At 37.9% G+C, this 18,118-nt stretch overlaps 1 protein-coding gene across 3 annotated transcripts in view; it reads left to right on the forward strand.

Moving 5' to 3' along the window:
- LOC129923981 (uncharacterized) overlaps positions 1–18,118 on the forward strand; it is a 48,422-nt gene that overhangs the window by 20,448 nt on the left and 9,856 nt on the right. Inside the window, exon 1 of one of the 3 annotated variants that reach the window (XM_056017461.1) lies at positions 17,060–17,128. The exons of the other annotated variants lie outside the window; for them this stretch is intronic. Within the exon in view, the coding sequence (XP_055873436.1) occupies positions 17,095–17,128 (34 nt within the window). The 5' untranslated portion in view covers positions 17,060–17,094. Of the gene's footprint in view, positions 1–17,059; positions 17,129–18,118 lie in introns of those variants that run through there. 3 annotated transcript variants of the gene reach the window in all.

The raw sequence follows: 18,118 nt of genomic DNA on the forward strand, positions 1-18,118 counted from the left end.
TGTCTCTCTCTCTCTCTCTCTCTCTTAGCATAATATATATAAGGACTAGTATTACCCATCGACGTTTCTTGCATTCTTCACTGCAGAAACGCATTCTTCTGACATCTACAGCTCATTATTCATCCTATTAAGATAGGACCTTTTGAATAAGGCTCTACTCGAAAAATATTCTAATAGGATTTTACAGGCTCTTACAACATCGCAAATACAACCGATTTGTTCTTGAAAAGATAAGATACTTCACAGATTTATATTAAGACTTTGAGGAACGCCGCCGAAAAAAAACATTTATTCGAAAAATAATATTTAAAAAAAAGCTCATTTGTAAATGATACATTTTGTTTGTAACTTTGTTTTGTTAGACTATAATTCAAAGCTTTAAAAAAAAATACATTTCGGAAGTGGGAGGAGAAATTAAGTGAACCTTTTAGATTTTAATCTATTTTTTTTTGCATTTTTAGGATTCAAGCATAAATTGTGAGTTATTGTCCGAATTTTTTTATACAACAGAAAACTATCAGTAGGCCCTATGAGTAAAGGTTGACTAGGAAAATAATATTTGTCTAACTTAAAATAACTCAGATAAATTCGTATACAATGGCATAAACTCTGTCGCCATATTTGACTTTTCTGTTTTAAAACGTCAACTTTACGTTTGGAAAGGGGAGGGGGCGGTAGAGTGAAAACGATTAATCCTCGCTCTTTTTTTATAATTTCTGCTAATTATTGCATTTTGGCATTAAGGAATAGGAGTGATGCGATTCGATAAAAGAATTTAATTTATAGCATATATAAATTGTATTAGTGAATTTTTTTTTTAAATTTTGTAATTTCTTACAAAAGTAAAAAGTATTGGTTTGTCCGATGGGCGGAAGGCGATTGCATGTATCGCCCCTCCCACCTGGTACAACCCTTTTTCAATTTTATATTTACTAATGATAAAATTTGAGATTAGAGTATGTATGCGACATAATATACAAATGGGTTAAAACATCAATATGTAGCCTATATTATATAGATATTCAACTAATTTTGTTTACAAACTATGATTTCTAAATATAAGTAGGACCCCCCAAATCAAAGTTTAGGTGGGAAGGGCAGTAGAGGTATTCGCCCCCCCCCCACACACACACACACCAATCGGCTAACAGGAGAACGATATAATATAAAGATCAATAACAAGTTTTTATTGTATAGATATTTAATTGATTCTGTTAACAAGCTGTGATTTCTACAAATAAACTGGACCCCCCCCCCCCACTCGAAAATTTATGGTGGGGGGCGGATTGAAGCCATCGCCACCTCCCCATCCTACCATCTCGGCCAACATACTAGAGGGGGGGGGGGAGCTAAATAATCTAAAAAATAGGTTGAAAGATAAATAATTAATATATATTATTAACATAACTAATAAATTAGTATACAAATTGTGTGATTTCTTTACTTAAATTCGTCCCTCCCCCCTTTGGGGGGGGGGTCGGCCGAGGGTGGGGCAATCGCCCCTACCGCCCCCCCCCCCGTATCCGCCAGTGCTGCCAGTGTTATAACTCTACCCCTCCCAAACATCTACGATTTGTCCGTCAATTCGACAACCGTATCACTTATCCCCATCCTAAATACAATATCTGTGTATGACTTGAAAGGCCAGTAAAGCACATGCCTCAACAAAACGTCTCTGAATCACCCGTTGAATCCTAGCATGGAATGATGTCCCCACCTTATTAACCTGTATATTATAAAAGTATAAGAGAGAGATAACTTATTGAACTTTATCTCTTCACGCTGAATGGTTTGAAAGTAAAAAAACAACAACATCACTATTCACAACGGAGTTATACTTTGTGTGTAGTAGATGTAGATCTAAAGACATACCTAAATACTAATAGAGAAAAAAACCTTCTCGACAAATCGTTATATACCCCTCCCCCCCCCCCCCAAAAAAAAAAAAAAGAAACCAACAACACAGACACACACACACATACACACACACTCACACTTTTAATACCACTATTTTCACTATGACAAATTTTTAGGATTTTACATTATTTTTTATTCGAATAAATGGCAACTGGTAGCTCTAGATCAAGATGTAACATGTGCTGCACATTATCATTAACAAACGGAAGGGATTTAATTCTTCACACCAAAACACCCACACATAAACACACACGTGCTCTTTCATAGAGATGTTTCGTTTTCTTTGTCAAATTGTGTTTCATTTCTCACATTCACTCCAACAATGATCTAGGTCTAGAGGAGAATTACATTTAGAATCTAGATCTGTGTAGAAATAAACATAAACAAAGAAAACTGGCTGTGAAAGTTACGCACCAAAATAATGTTAATAAGTGTGTAGCGGAAGTAAATATAATTGTGTACTCAAGACATAGATCTATAGATAACGGCCTTCAAAAACAAATAGGGTTAAAATTACGTATAAATAGCTGCATATTTGCTGCTTTCATCGTGAAAAAATGGCTTAGTTGTTTCATATCCCCTAATGTGTGATTTATAATAAGTTTTCGTATTTTGTTTTTTACAACAAGTTTGAGACTTTGTCATTATCATTCAGTCTTAAGGACTTTGAATTAGCCTACCTAGAGATATATAGATTTGGCCCATACTATAAGCATTTTATTTTATGGCTCCAATAAGTGTCAGTTATATAATATTTTATTTTACCATTTCGTTTCATTTGTGTTGGATCTTTGTGAGGCAACAGTAAACAAAGGCGCCAAAGGTAAACAAAACTTAACCACTGCGAAATATTCAGTCCCCTTGTTGAGATTTCCCTGAAAGCTGTAATTTCTAAAATGTCCTCCCCCCACACACACACACATACATAAACACACACACTCACCAACACAAATAGAAGAACCTGCATCGTTTGTCTTCATCTTTCCTTCATATGTCCAGCTCAGTTCTCCAGCACGCGCTACCACCCCACTGCTCGTCCGGTCAAACTTAAAAAGCACACACTCGGTGCGTGAGGGACAAGATTCATTTACCGGACACCGATGAGCGGGGCAGCTGATGGCCGCCAGGTAGGGGCCGGACGAGTAGTATACAAACAGGGCGAAGGGTGGCGCAAGGGTGCCTCTGTCAACAAGATGGACGGCGATCGTGACCAACTCGAGGCACAGAGATGCGATCTTCACCACTAGAGAGTTTGTGAGCTCAGAACTGTTGGAGGTTTAGAATGGCGAGATATTAAATCAGCTTCAAGCGTTAACCGCATTTTAAGTAGATTCTTCCAAGTAAAATACATTCTTAGCAAGAACAACTATTTAGAGCGAAATTTTAAAACTCACCACTACCAAATTAAGGGTCATGACCTCAATGAGTAGGGTCAGGGTCGTTGAACTCATCATTTTCCTTTTTATTTCCATACTGAGAGAATATGGCGGCATATAGAAGCTAATCCACAATTGTTTCGAAAAAAAATGGTTTAGTTCCTCATTTAAAGTACATTCTTATCAAAAATTTCTTTAAAAAGCTGGTTTCAATATAGGCCTACATATATTTGAAACAAGATTTGTTTAGATTTAGTAATCTGAAAATTACTTTAAAATCTACATTTTTTTTCTATCGAAATTTATTGTTGGTATTTAAAATTTAACACTTTTAGGCTCCTTACAAGTGAATTAGGATCTCATTTTTGGTTGCTTCACGTTCAAACTAGTTACCCAGCACTGACCTAATATTAACAATCTAAAGAACAGCTGCAAGATTCGACCTCCGGAACAAGGTGTTAACAGTCCAGAGTGTACGACGCAGGGCCAAACGGTTCTTTCTTTCTGTGGAGTCCAACCTCTTAGCTCTTTTAGCGCAAAGTTGTATTGTTGAGTTGGCAACAATTTGGCGGCCTTGACATTGTTTATTTTCTCTATTGATTTCTGTCAATCTGCCTCGTTTCAATTTCTTCCATGACATCGCCACCACATGTCTTCATAAAGCTTTCTCTTCCTTTTCTTTCTTACTGAATTTTTATTGGTTAATAAACGTACACAATGATCTAAAAGCAGATAACTGTGACTAACAAATGTTTTATGTGAAAACTTCCAGTAGGTAAGATCTTCTGAATAAGTGTGTACTCTTGCTTTCGATTACTCGGTTGGCCAAGTCATAATGTATGAATGTAATAATTTAATAATTTTCTAATAAACGATTCCTTTATATTTATAATATAAGGCGAGTAACTGGCGCCTTAACCAGTACACTTAGGGCTTTCTATTCCAACCAATAATGGGAAAGACTTCAGGAGTCAACCCTAAGGAAAAATAAGGAGCTGGCGACCCTAAGGCAGTTTGCAGCACTCAGTGCTACACCCTTGCAGAACCTGCGACGGCGCTGACCCCAAACTATATCGGCACTGCCGTTCCTTTGGATACATCAGCTGCGTGGAGAGGGGGGAACTTATGTATGGGCGACATTGTTCCGACTACAGCTAATGCCCAGGCATTCATTTCATTTCGCGACTAAAGAATGCTATATATATATATATATATATATATATATATATAGTTAGTTAGTTAGTTAGTTAGTTAGTTAGTTAGTTAGTTAGTTAGTTAGTTAGATAGATAAATATTGTTAATATCATATTCTGGTTGCGTGTTTCATTAGTGTACATTAAAAGTAGGCAACATACAGGGGATTGCTAACTTTTGTTGCTACAATTCCAAAAAAAAAAAAATTATATCTAGAAATCAGGCCTAATCAGTGGCGTCACTAGGGACGGTGTCACCCGGTGCGGTTAGCTCATGGTGTCCCGCCCCCCCCCCCCATCAACTTTCTCCAAACATTTTCCATTCAATCGTGTGTTTGTTCTATTTGTTGAACCATTTCAGTGAGTTGATTATTAACTTTCATTGATTATTGCACAAATGTAAAAGGAGTGTCTATTCTATTATAAAATCCCATTTATTAAATCTTTTCAATAGTTGTTGTATATTTTACAATGCTAGTTTATTACAATTAGAAACAGACTTAACCCCGTCACCTAAACATGCTTCCTGAAACGGCGGAATCCCGGGTGCCAAGCGCTTTTCAGCATTTTCGAGGCTTAAGAAACCCATTCTCATTTAGCTTGTGCAATTTCTCCTAGTCAGAAGAATGTAGGTCACACAAAATGAAGAAAGGATGGGACTGGTCAAGACATCCAACTTCATCTCATTCAACGTCAAGTAGTACTTTGTAGATCATTTTAAAGTGTTTTGTAGAAACAAAAAAGTGATTTCTGGAGATAGTATTAGAGAGGCATTAGTCCAGTAAGGTGGTCTGATGAAGCGCCGTTAACTCCGTCAAGCGTTTTCCTGCGTTCTGAGCTTCATAAATTCTTTTTTTTTCGTCTAAAACCCATTTTCCCTGTAGTAAGAAGACCCAATGTCAATGTTAAAGTATAACGCAGTGAGACGTTCAGATAATGAAGTATTTTCTTGGACTCTGGGCGCAATATATTCTTCCTAGTAAACAAAAAAGTCACTAAATTGTTTAATATAGAAAGAACCAGCATCAGTCAATACTATTTTGGCAAGGAATGTTCCAGGTACGTAGACCTATGTCTTAAGATAAGATACACTTCGTGTTAAGTAAGAAGCCTAGCCGCAAACCTTTGAATTTTTGTCACACTTCAATGAAGATGATACGAAGACTTTAACGTACACTATTTTAACTTTTTAAACATTGATAATACTGTTATTACACTGTTATTACGCTGGGTTAATATTCAAACGTTGATGGATAAATACAATGAAATGCACATTTTAAATCTGAACGGCTTCGCCCCTCGCCAGCGGTCAGGACGTCACGCTTTCCATGAGAGAACGTCGCATCCCCTCTTTCAATTAAGATGCCCCTCCCCCCCCCCCACACACACACAGCCTGAGAAAAGTTGCAGTGGATCATGCAAGTTTGTAATGGGTTTGTTGTTCTAAGATCGTCTGCGTGTTTAACAAAGCTTCTTTTAGCGAGCTTGTTCTGTTCAGGCAAAAAACGTCATTGGTACGTTGTCCGGGAGAAATTGGTCATTTCTGTGGTAAAAAGGATGAAGAAGCATTAAAATGTTTTCTTTCAATTGTATTTTGTTCTGGCTTGTAAGATCGCATTTTGTTTTCCTGTTCGTGCTTTAAAAAATTAACAATTAGGATTAGGGCTGATCTCTTGATATCTTTTGTTTTTTTTTTGGTAAAAATAGCAACAAAAGTTATAATGAATAAATCCCCTGTTTACTTTTAATGTAAACAAATTAAACACGCGACGAGAATATAATATTAACAATATGTTAATATCCAGTGAACGATTTGTCAATGAACGAATTGTCAGTGAACGAATTGTCAGTGAACGCAATGACAGTGAACGAATTGTCAGTGAACGAATTGTCAGTGAACGAATTGTCAGTGAACGAATTGTCAGTGAGTGAACGATTTGTCAATGAACAATTTGTCAGTGAACGAATTGTCAGTGAACGCAATGACAGTGAACGATTTGTCGTGAACCAACTGTCGGTGAACAAGTTGGTGAACAAGTTGTCTGTGAGCCAGTTGTCGGTGAACGATAAGTCGGGTGAACAAATAGTCAAGTGAACGAATAGTCGGGTGAACGAATTGTCGTTAACGATTTGTCGGTGAACGAAATATCAGTGAGCGATTTGTCGTGGAACAGTTTGCATATTATATAACTTTGTATTATTATACATGTCTGCTTTGTATTTAGGCTATTGTTCAATATGTTTGGACTATCAGAAAGAACCTAACATTAGAATGAACATTACTAGAGTAGCGTCTTGGTTGGTTGAAAAGATGGACTTGTGACTTGGTAATAACAAACTTATATTTGGTAACTTTTGAACAAAAGTTAGAAACCGCTGTTATATCTAGTAATTATTGTTGCAAGCCCAAAGGTCATCCAACTTAACGTCTTTGACTTAACGCCCATACTTAAAACATTGCTCGCAAACTGAGTCGTACCAACGTTGTTTGACTCGTGCTTGAGCTTTGAATTCACCCAATTATTATTTCGACATATTGCTGGCCAGCGATTCGGATTGTAAATTATAAAATGCGATATTGATCCTCGACTCCGTATCGACTAAAAAAATAAAAAGGGCGGCGGATAAGATGAAATAGTAGCGACGAGACAATACTAACAGGCAAGTCATCTTCTCATGCACCCCCTTCCCCCTTCTTGTCCACCACTCGTACTTTCTGTTATCGGTCATTAAAATGTCTGTTAATCAGTCCAATACTGGTCAGGCTAGGTTTGCCTTAGAACCAACTAGAGTTACATGCTCCTGCTTTTTTTTTCTTCTTTAGAAACATCATTTTAAAAAGAGAAACAAAATAATAGAAAGCAATACAAATGTGTTTACAAACAAAAGGGGAATATATTTGTTTCTTCTACAAATCTGCGAAATTAAAAATTAGGCTTAGATTTGCCAGGTCCAAATCCAAAATTTACTAGGTCCAAATCTAAAATTTTCTGTCCAAACTTTGCTAGGTCTAATCTACGTCCAAATTAACTTTGCTAGATCTAAATCTAAAATTTGCTAGGATTAAATCCGAAACTTGCTAGGTCCAAAATATGCTAGATCTAAATCCAAAATTGTCTAGATGTAATTCCACAATTAGCAAGGTCTTAATCCAAAACTCGCCTGAACCAACAATTTCAATGTATTTGGGATGATTATTGAAATATAAACAAGGGAAATAACTTACAATTATCCTAGCCCACTCTGTCATCCTTTACTTCTAGAGTTATGTCACTGATTGGTATTTTTTTTAAAGAGACGAATGGTGACAATAGATGGTACACTGGTATTTCGTCGCTGCTAGACAATGGGGCAAGTTTAGGGGTCCGTGGTTCTACGTGGGTTATGTCTATGTTTACTGTTTCCTCATAATTTCTTCGCTTCTTTTCTCACTAACTCTTGGTAGGGTGGGAAAAACCTGGACACAGTTCCATATTTTTAAAAATCTAAAATTGATTAGTAAAGAGAAAATAATCGCTCTATAAATTGTACAAAGGAGGTAGGGAGCCTAATGTCTTTGTAAAAGTATTAAAAATGTTTTTCTTGTTTATTTATTTTGACCAAGCATGCTACTGAAAGTCACACCACACACTCAAATGACAATTTCACCACACATGCTACTGAAAGTCACACCACACATTCAAATGACAATTTCACCACACATGCTACTGAAAGTCACACCACACATTCAAATGACAATTTCACCACACATGCTACTGAAAGTCACACCACACATTCAAATGACAATTTCACCACACATGCTACTGAAAGTCACACCACACATTCAAATGACAATTTCACCACACATGCTACTGAAAGTCACACCACACACTCAAATGACAATTTCACCACACATGCTACTGAAAGTCACACCACACATTCAAATGACAATTTCACCATACATGCTACTGAAAGTCACACCACACACTCAAATGACAATTTCACCACACATGCTACTGAAAGTCACACCACACACTCAAATGACAATTTCACCATACATGCTACTGAAAGTCACACCACACATTCAAATGACAATTTCACCACACATGCTACTGAAAGTCACACCACACACTCAAATGACAATTTCACCACACATGCTACTGAAAGTCACACCACACACTCAAATGACAATTTCACCACACATGCTACTGAAAGTCACACCACACACTCAAATGACAATTTCACCATACATGCTACTGAAAGTCACACCACACACTCAAATGACAATTTCACCACACATGCTACTGAAAGTCACACCACACATTCAAATGACAATTTCACCACACATGCTACTGAAAGTCACACCACACATTCAAATGACAATTTCACCACACATGCTACTGAAAGTCACACCACACATTCAAATGACAATTTCACCACACATGCTACTGACTTTTTCACCACATGTGTTACTAACAGTCACACTGCACATGTTACTGAAACTGACACCGCATGCTACTGAAAGTGACACCACACATGCTACTGAAAATGACACCACACATGCTGCTGAAAGTGACACCACACATGCTACTGAAAATGACACCACACATGCTACTGAAAGTGACACCACACATGCTGCTGAAAGTGACATAACACATGCTACTGAAAATGACACCACACATGCTACTGAAAGTGACACCACATATGCTACTGAAAATGACACCACACATGCTACTGACAATTTCACCACACATGCTACTGACAATTTCACCACACATGCTACTGAAAGTGACACCACACATGCTACTGAAAGTGACACCACACATGCTACTGAAAGTGACACCACACATGCTACTGACAATTTCACCACACATGCTACTGAAAGTGACACCACACATGCTACTGACAATTTCACCACACATGCTGCTGAAAGTGACACCACACATGCTACTGAAAGTGACACCACACATGCTACTGAAAGTGACACCACACATGCTACTGAAAGTGACACCACACATGCTACTGACAATTTCACCACACATGCTACTGAAAGTGACACCACACATGCTACTGACAATTTCACCACACATGCTGCTGAAAGTGACACCACACATGCTACTGAAAGTGACACCACACATGCAACTGAAAGTGACACCACCCATGCTACTGACAATTTCACCACACATGCTACTGAAAGTGACACCACACATGCTACTAAATGTGACACCACACATGCCGCTGAAAGTCACATCACGAATTTAACTGACAATTCCACTACACGTGTTACTGACAGTCACAACATAATGCTATTGACAGTCACACAATACTTACGAAAGACTATTTCACCACACATGCTACTGAGTGTTTCACCACACATCTGACAGTCTCACCACACATGCTACTGACATTCTCACTATACATACTTTCTTCGCCATTGCTAGCAGACATTAATGGAACGAGGTCCACTTTATGCATATTAAATAGGTTTACTTTTTACTATCCGGTTTACTATCCAGTAGTGATATCCGGCCGGAGCCGAATATCGCCGGATAGTAAAAATTGCCGGATATTCGGCAGAAGCCGGAGCCGGAGCGACTATCGGGTGCACCCCTACTAAATTCCTTGTTTATTATTTTAAAGGAATTTCGAGTATCATCCAAAATGACATCCACTTGAGGTAGAATATTTCAAACATGAAACTTTTTTTTATGGAGTCCTTTACATAGACTTAAGTAAGGCCTTCAAAAAATAATGCAATTTAAGTTTTTGTTTATCTTCATTTATATTTTAATGATTTTTTTCCTCTTGTTATTTTACATGTATTTATTTGCAAATAGCCAAAGCGACAAAGGGAGATAATCGTTTTAATTATGTCGGACACGGCTCTGTCCACAAATAGTCTAACAATGTTTGAAGACAACTGTTGACTTTGTTCCACTGATTGTGTTGGGGTCCGTATTTGGTTGGCTCTAAATGCCTTCCTTTATTGCCTCGTTCATAGAGAAGTGCTATAAACTTGGCATGCGCATTGAACAACTTGACCCCAGGCTGGCGTTGTGACCTCCTTTTGATTTATTAGAGGAAGCTCATAAAAACTTCCGTCTAGTACAGGGATTAAAAAGACAATTGTCGAATCAAGCAGCACAGTTCTGTTTATTGATATAGGCTACTGGCTGGGTTATGGGAAAAGTTCTTAAATGAAGGAACAAAACAATAACCCACTAAAGTTCCCCTTCAGACCTTTCAATATCTAGGGCAGATGATGCAAGGTGGCAGAGTGGTAAAGCACTTGACTTCCGAACTGAGAGATCCCGGGGTCCACCCAGCTCTGACATTATTTGGGGGAAAGTAAAGGCGGTATTTGTTGTGCTGATCCTCAGTAACCGTGCGCCACAGAAACAGAAGTCATTCATAAATAGCAAGTCTTTTTTGGTGTACAGAATACGTTAGTATTGATACGCTGTTGGCAAAAGGGATCTTTCAATATGACATCCTTGACCATTGTTTAGTTTGTCGATTTATTTCAAATATTAAAAAAAAAAACGTTACTTTTTGTTTTAAATTTAGGTTTTATTATGTTACCATCACATTTCTTCATATCGCGTTCTATTCTTTTTGCAATTCGTGGGTTCAGAATTCAACAAAAAGTTGGAGTCTAGGTGGACATGGATCTCGTAAACGGCTCTAACCATTTTCCTGGAAATTTCAAAATTTATGTATATTTTTTTGAAAAAAAAATTAAATTACTAGCTAATTAGCCAAACAAGGAAAACTCTGGTTTGACGTTATAATTTTTAAAAATATAAAAATAATAAAATTAAATTTGGTCTGGAGATCTTTATAATGAAAACGTATCATTCAGAATTATCGGTTTTATTCACTAAATAGTTATATAAACCACTATAAACAAATGTTCAGGAACATTTGGCACACCATCAATTCTTATTTAGAAATTTCTATACCATTTCTTTAATTAGATCCAGTATTCTTATTCTAAACTGAGGTTCCAAGAAGTTCTGAGTTGAATACAGGTATTGTAAAAAAAAAAAAAAAAGGAGGACCACAAATGAAGCCACGACAATCATGTAATGCCAGTGTTACTTGACTCTGAATAAGACCATGGCCATGACAAACAATCCATTTAGAATCAGCACACTTTTCTTTTACTCACTGAGTAAAAAGACAACCCTCTGAGACCTGATTTAGTTGCATCTCGTATTCAAACGTTAATGTTTGCTTTCTAAAAGTAGCATTCTATCAGGTTTTACACATTTACAATTTACACATTTTCAAATTTACAGATTTTTAATTGACAGATTTACAACTGAAATATTGTGTCTGATAGAAACTATCATGATGGCTGGTCACGTGGGATGCACACATCACTCTAGCCATGATGGTTAAGAGCTTGAAAATCTACTCAACTTGAATGGTTTTGTGTTCTGCATACATTCTTGATTACTTGCATGATGCTGTTATGCTGAATTCTAATATCTAGACGCACTGTCGGAGCTGTAATTACTAATTCCGAGCCTGCTACAATCGCACACTTGCTACAATCGCACACTTGCTACAATCGCACACTTGCTACAATTGCGCACTTTTTAATCGCGACATTTTTCTCAGCCGTAAAAATGCGAAAAAAAAAAGTTACCAAAAAAAAAACAATAAAAAAACATTTTCAGTTTCTGATCTGTCGAAATGTCGGATCCATTTTATTTCTCTTTTGTGGAGGCCTCGCCTGCTCTTCTTTCAATTCGACCCTGTATGCATGAGAGACATCTCGGATGACGGAATACCCAAAGAAATAGCCATCAGAGTCATTTCGGGATTTTCATATTTGTGTGAACCAGAAGTCTGCAGAATTGACTACACAAATACTGCAAGTAATTCAAAGTCACCATTTATCTTTAAATAAATGACGAAACCATGTTATGCTATGATGGTACTTCCCATATGAGTAAACAGTTCAATAACCTTTAGGCATCGCTTCAGCAAAAGTATTCTCTTGTGCATTTTGTTCACTGCGCTAACCTCAACTTAAATTGGATTCCGTCAGCTGTGTTCAAGAAGCTACAGACTTTTTGACGAAACGTTTATGACTAATTTCGCTCAAGAGGTGCGGTTCTTGAACCCAGTGGAGAAAGCAACTAGTTTATAGGACACAACCAACTTATGATCTACAAGTGGTCATCAAGGAATGATACTCTAACTGCAATGAGATGCAGACATCTTGATGTGCTAAAGATGTTAACTCAAAAGAACGCCTGAAAGCTGCAGTGCTTAGGAGAAGATTACAAACATTGGATATTATTGTTCTGCTTATTGCCAAGTGAAACATTCTAAAGTTGTGTCCCAAGTGTTGGAGTACAAGCATCAAGATGTGAGTGAACTGGAGAAGGTTTATAATAGACGGCTTTAAGACTATAAGAAATAAAGCTATGAGTGAACTGGAGAAGGTTTATAATAGACGGCTTTAAGACTATAAGAAATAAAGCTGTGAGTGAACTGGAGAAGGTTTATAATAGACGGCTTTAAGACAATAAGAAATAAAGCTGTGAGTGAACTGGAGAAGGTTTATAATAGACGGCTTTAAGACTATAAGAAATAAAGCTGTGAGTGAACTGGAGAAGGTTTATAATAGACGGCTTTAAGACTATAAGAAATAAAGCTGTGAGTGAACTGGAGAAGGTTTATAATAGACAGCTTTAAGACTATAAGAAATAAAGCTGTGAGTGAACTGGAGAAGGTTTATAATAGACGGCTTAAGACTATAAGAAATAAAGCTGTGAGTGAACTGGAGAAGGTTTATAATAGACGGCTTTAAGACTATAAGAAATAAAGCTGTGAGTGAACTGGAGAAGGTTTATAATAGACGGCTTTAAGACTATAAGAAATAAAGCTGTGAGTGAACTGGAGAAGGTTTATAATAGACAGCTTTAAGACTATAAGAAATAAAGCTGTGAGTGAACTGGAGAAGGTTTATAATAGACGGCTTTAAGACTATAAGAAATAAAGCTCCTGGATTAGCTCGTCCTTAACTCTTTCTCTCCTAACTGACGATACCAGCGTTGATTCCACCAGAATGTGGTAAATAATTACGGAGAGAAAGAGTTAAGCTGTTGATTCAGTTTTTTAGCTACACGCTATTGCAGAAAGTTAAATGAACAACTTTCACTTTCCCTGACTACTGGGGAGGATGAAATGGAAAATGTAGAGAGGACTTACAAAATCAACGTATTTTACCGAAATATCGGTGTCATTATTTCTCAATTACATGACAGGTTTTATAAACAAAATTCTCAACATGTTTCAGTCAATCATCCCCAGTCACTTTGCCCGTAACAGCTGTTCAGCAAAGCGGTCATTCTGAAAGTTGCGATTGATAAAAAAAAATATTTTAGAAGTTCTATGACACAGCATGTCAGGCTTCGCTTGCAGTTCTTTCCATTCAACAAGAGACAGCATTGCTTTCTGACTTTGGTTTCTGACTTTGGTTTCTGACTTTGGTTTCTGACTTTGCTACTTAGGAGGCCAGAAAAATGAAACTTTTATAAATAAATGTTAGACGAACTATCCATTTTTATGGGGCAGATGATGTTAAGGTCATCTGTTTCCTTGGCCAACGGTTATCAAGCAGGTTGTCATATGGCCAGCACAACGACCAACAGCTTTTACTTTCCCAAATTAAAGTCAGATACCCATTAGAGTTGGGTGGATTCAGGGGCGTCCTAAAAAATCCCGAAATTCAAAATCCCAGTCTTCACCGAGATTCGAACCCAGGACCCAAAGCTTGGAAGCCACCATGTACCTTAGACTATAGTTTTCACCATAGATATATTTTTGGAATGTTAATTTATATAGTGGGGAAAAGAACTACTAAATTATTTGTTTGTTGAGTTTGAAGACACTAGATTGTGACTAGCTGGATTAGTTGTACGGCACAATAAAGGAAGCCAACGTGAGGACACTGTTTACATTGGAATGTCTTTTGGTAAATGTAACGATACACAGACTACTCGATTTTTGTTGTTGTCACACTAAATTTGTCTTACTTGGAGGGAGCCCACCAACATATTCTTAAACCAGGGCCCACCAACATATTCTTAAACCAGAGCCCACCAACATATTCTTAAACCAGGGCCCACCAACATATTCTTAAACCAGAGCCCACCAACATATTCTTAAATCAGGGCCCACCAACATATTCTTAAACCATGGCCCACCAACATATTCTTAAACCAGAGCCCACCAACATATTCTTAAACCAGGGCCCACCAACCTATTCTTGAACCAGGACTCTCGGGTACCTTGCTAAGTCAGTGGTTTAAAGTTCATAGCGATGTTATAATTTATTTTTTTGTTTTCGTTACCGAAAGTCGCTAATAAAAAATCATTTTTTCTTTTCTTATCTGCATTTACTTAGGAATTAATTAACGTGCTTGTAAGCCTAATAGTTAATTATTCTTATAATTCGTGGAAAACCACGGGGAACACAGTAGCACAGTTTGGAAATACTGGACATAAGTGTAATGACTGCCTGATTATGTCATCCTCGCGGTCCCACGTTTGAATCCTACCAGCTGCCATCATAATGCCTTCTTGAGACTAGGTATAAGGTGTAATGGCATAGAACCTACCCGCTGTTATCCACTGCCCGAAGGAGGCTAGATATAAGGTGTAATGGTATAGAACCTACCAGCTGCCATCCACTGCCTTCTTGAGACTAGGTATAAGGTGTAATGGTATAGAACCTACCAGCTGCCATCCACTGCCTTCTTGAGACTAGGTATAAGGTGTAATGGCATAGAACCTACCCGCTGTTATCCACAGCCCGAAGGAGGCTAGGTATAAGTTGTAATGGCATAGAACCTACCCGCTGTTATCCACTGCCCGAAGGAGGCTAGGTATAAGATGTAATGGCATAGAACCTACCCGCTGTTATCCACTGCCCGAAGGAGGCTAGGTATAAGGTGTAATGGTATAGAACCTACCCGCTGTTATCCACTGCCTTCTTGAGAGAGGCTAGATATAAGGTGTAATGGCGTAGAACCTACCCGCTGTTATCCACTGCCCGAAGGAGGCTAGATATAAGGTGTAATGGTATAGAACCTACCCGCTGTTATCCACTGCCCGAAGGAGGCTAGATATAAGGTGTAATGGTATAGAACCTACCCGCTGTTATCCACTGCCCGAAGGAGGCTAGATATAAGGTGTAATGGTATAGAACCTACCCGCTGTTATCCACTGCCCGAAGGAGGCTGGATATAAAGTGTAATGGTATAGAACCTACCCGCTGTTATCCACTGCCCGAAGGAGGCTAGATATAAGGTGTAATGGTGTAGAACCTACCCGCAGCTTTAAGAGAATAATTTCCTAACATTTATTGTGAAAAACGTGGACATCTGGATTTTCTATCGGGCTAAACAAGTGTCAAGTTTACTGGCTCTATCAGATACCTTATCGGGCTAAACAAGTGTCAAGTTTACTGGCTCTATCAGATACCTTATCGGGCTAAACAAGTGTCAAGTTTACTGGCTCTATCAGATACCTTATCGGGCTAAACAAGTGTCAAGTTTACTGGCTCTATCAGATACTTTATCGGGCTAAACAAGTGTCAAGTTTACTGGCTCTATCAGATACCTTATCGGGCTAAACAAGTGTCAAGTTTACTGGCTCTATCAGATACTTTATCAGGCTAAACAAGTGTCAAGTTTACTGGCTCTATCAGATACTTTATCGGGCTAAACAAGTGTCAAGTTTACTGGCTCTATCAGATACTTTATCGGGCTAAACAAGTGTCAAGTTTACTGGCTCTATCAGATACTTTATCGGGCTAAACAAGTGTCAAGTTTACTGGCTCTATCAGATACTTTATCGGGCTAAACAAGTGTCAAGTTTACTGGCTCTATCAGATACTTTATCGGGCTAAACAAGTGTCAAGTTTACTGGCTCTATCAGATACTTTATCGGGCTAAACAAGTGTCAAGTTTACTGGCTCTATCAGATACCTTATCGGGCTAAACAAGTGTCAAGTTTACTGGCTCTATCAGATACCTTATCGGGCTAAACAAGTGTCAAGTTTACTGGCTCTATCAGATACTTTATCGGGCTAAACAAGTGTCAAGTTTACTGGCTCTATCAGATACCTTATCGGGCTAAACAAGTGTCAAGTTTACTGGCTCTATCAGATACTTTATCGGGCTAAACAAGTGTCAAGTTTACTGGCTCTATCAGATACCTTATCGGGCTAAACAAGTGTCAAGTTTACTGGCTCTATCAGATACCTTATCGGGCTAAACAAGTGTCAAGTTTACTGGCTCTATCAGATACCTTATCGGGCTAAACAAGTGTCAAGTTTACTGGCTCTATCAGATACTTTATCGGGCTAAACAAATGTCAAGTTTACTGGCTCTATCAGATACCTAAATCCTCTGTCGTTATTCAACTGGACACCATGAAACGTCATCATATTATACAGCCGAAGTTTCGAAAGACAAATGCTTTTGCATGTGACATCACTGCTCGTCCACACTATACAAATAGATCGGGAATTTCCATATACTAATTTAGAGAGTCTAGAAACTAGTTTTACTTACTTTCACTTTCGATTTCCTTCTGGAAGATAAATGAAGGATCACAAAAAAAAAGTCTGGAGATCAGGTGATAATCTTTAAAATGTCATAGTCATTTGTACAACCAAACTCTAGCCTCTTTTAAATTTGTATTTTTGTTAACTATCTGGAGATGGTGCTGGGACTAATTTTATCATGAGAGCTGCCCCAATAGGACAGCTTATTTATGAATTAGAGGGTTCTGGTTGCAACTCAAAGAATAAAAATAATAAATACTCATATACCTTTTATTTGTTTATATTAGTGACATTTTAACCCAGACATTTGATTTCCAACACAAATGTCTAGTCTCAACCCCCTTTTCTTTTACGGTTGACGTCATTCTCATTAATATGTATCATTTCATTATTATGATGAATAGTACTGACAGTAATGATATTTCCATTGGATCTGAGTCCCTCTTCACTTCAAATGTTACGCTACTAATTGAACTACTCTTTGATGGCCTAGATACTGTTTGGAATAAGGGGGAGAATTTCATAAGACAGATAATCAAATAGCATCATATTTTAGAATAAACCGCAGGAAGCGCATCATGAGGACCCTAAGTGTTGAGCCAATCAGGTGTGGGTGTGGGTGTGGAACGAAATCCTGTTAATTGATCGTGTAGATATCGGGTGTGTTATCTAAGTCAGTGACGGATGCACAAACAACGCGGGGTACTTAGGTGGAGCGATCACACCGGTCCACTGATGAAAGGGGCCCCCCTAGATCAATTAAAAGGCTGATCACAACGATCGGATCTGTGTGACATTAAAGTGATCCATTGATGTACCGTGTTTAAACAGAACAGAGTGCTGCTTGATGCAGTGACGCTAGGAGCTGAGGTATACCCAAAGGGAAACTCGGAAATGTGAGATTTTGTTTGATACTTTTACATCTGTTGAAAGATGGCAGGTCATCTAAGGGTTAATGTACAGCAGAATTAGTGTTGTCCGACTTTGGCTACTAGTAATATTTCTATGCATTCAGTGTATAATGAAGTACTTGATGTTAATAAGTAGTCATAATATAAAAA

The sequence above is a fragment of the Biomphalaria glabrata genome, chromosome 18 (genome assembly GCF_947242115.1).
Source record: "Biomphalaria glabrata chromosome 18, xgBioGlab47.1, whole genome shotgun sequence".
In the NCBI taxonomy this organism is placed as follows: Eukaryota; Metazoa; Mollusca; class Gastropoda; family Planorbidae; genus Biomphalaria; species Biomphalaria glabrata.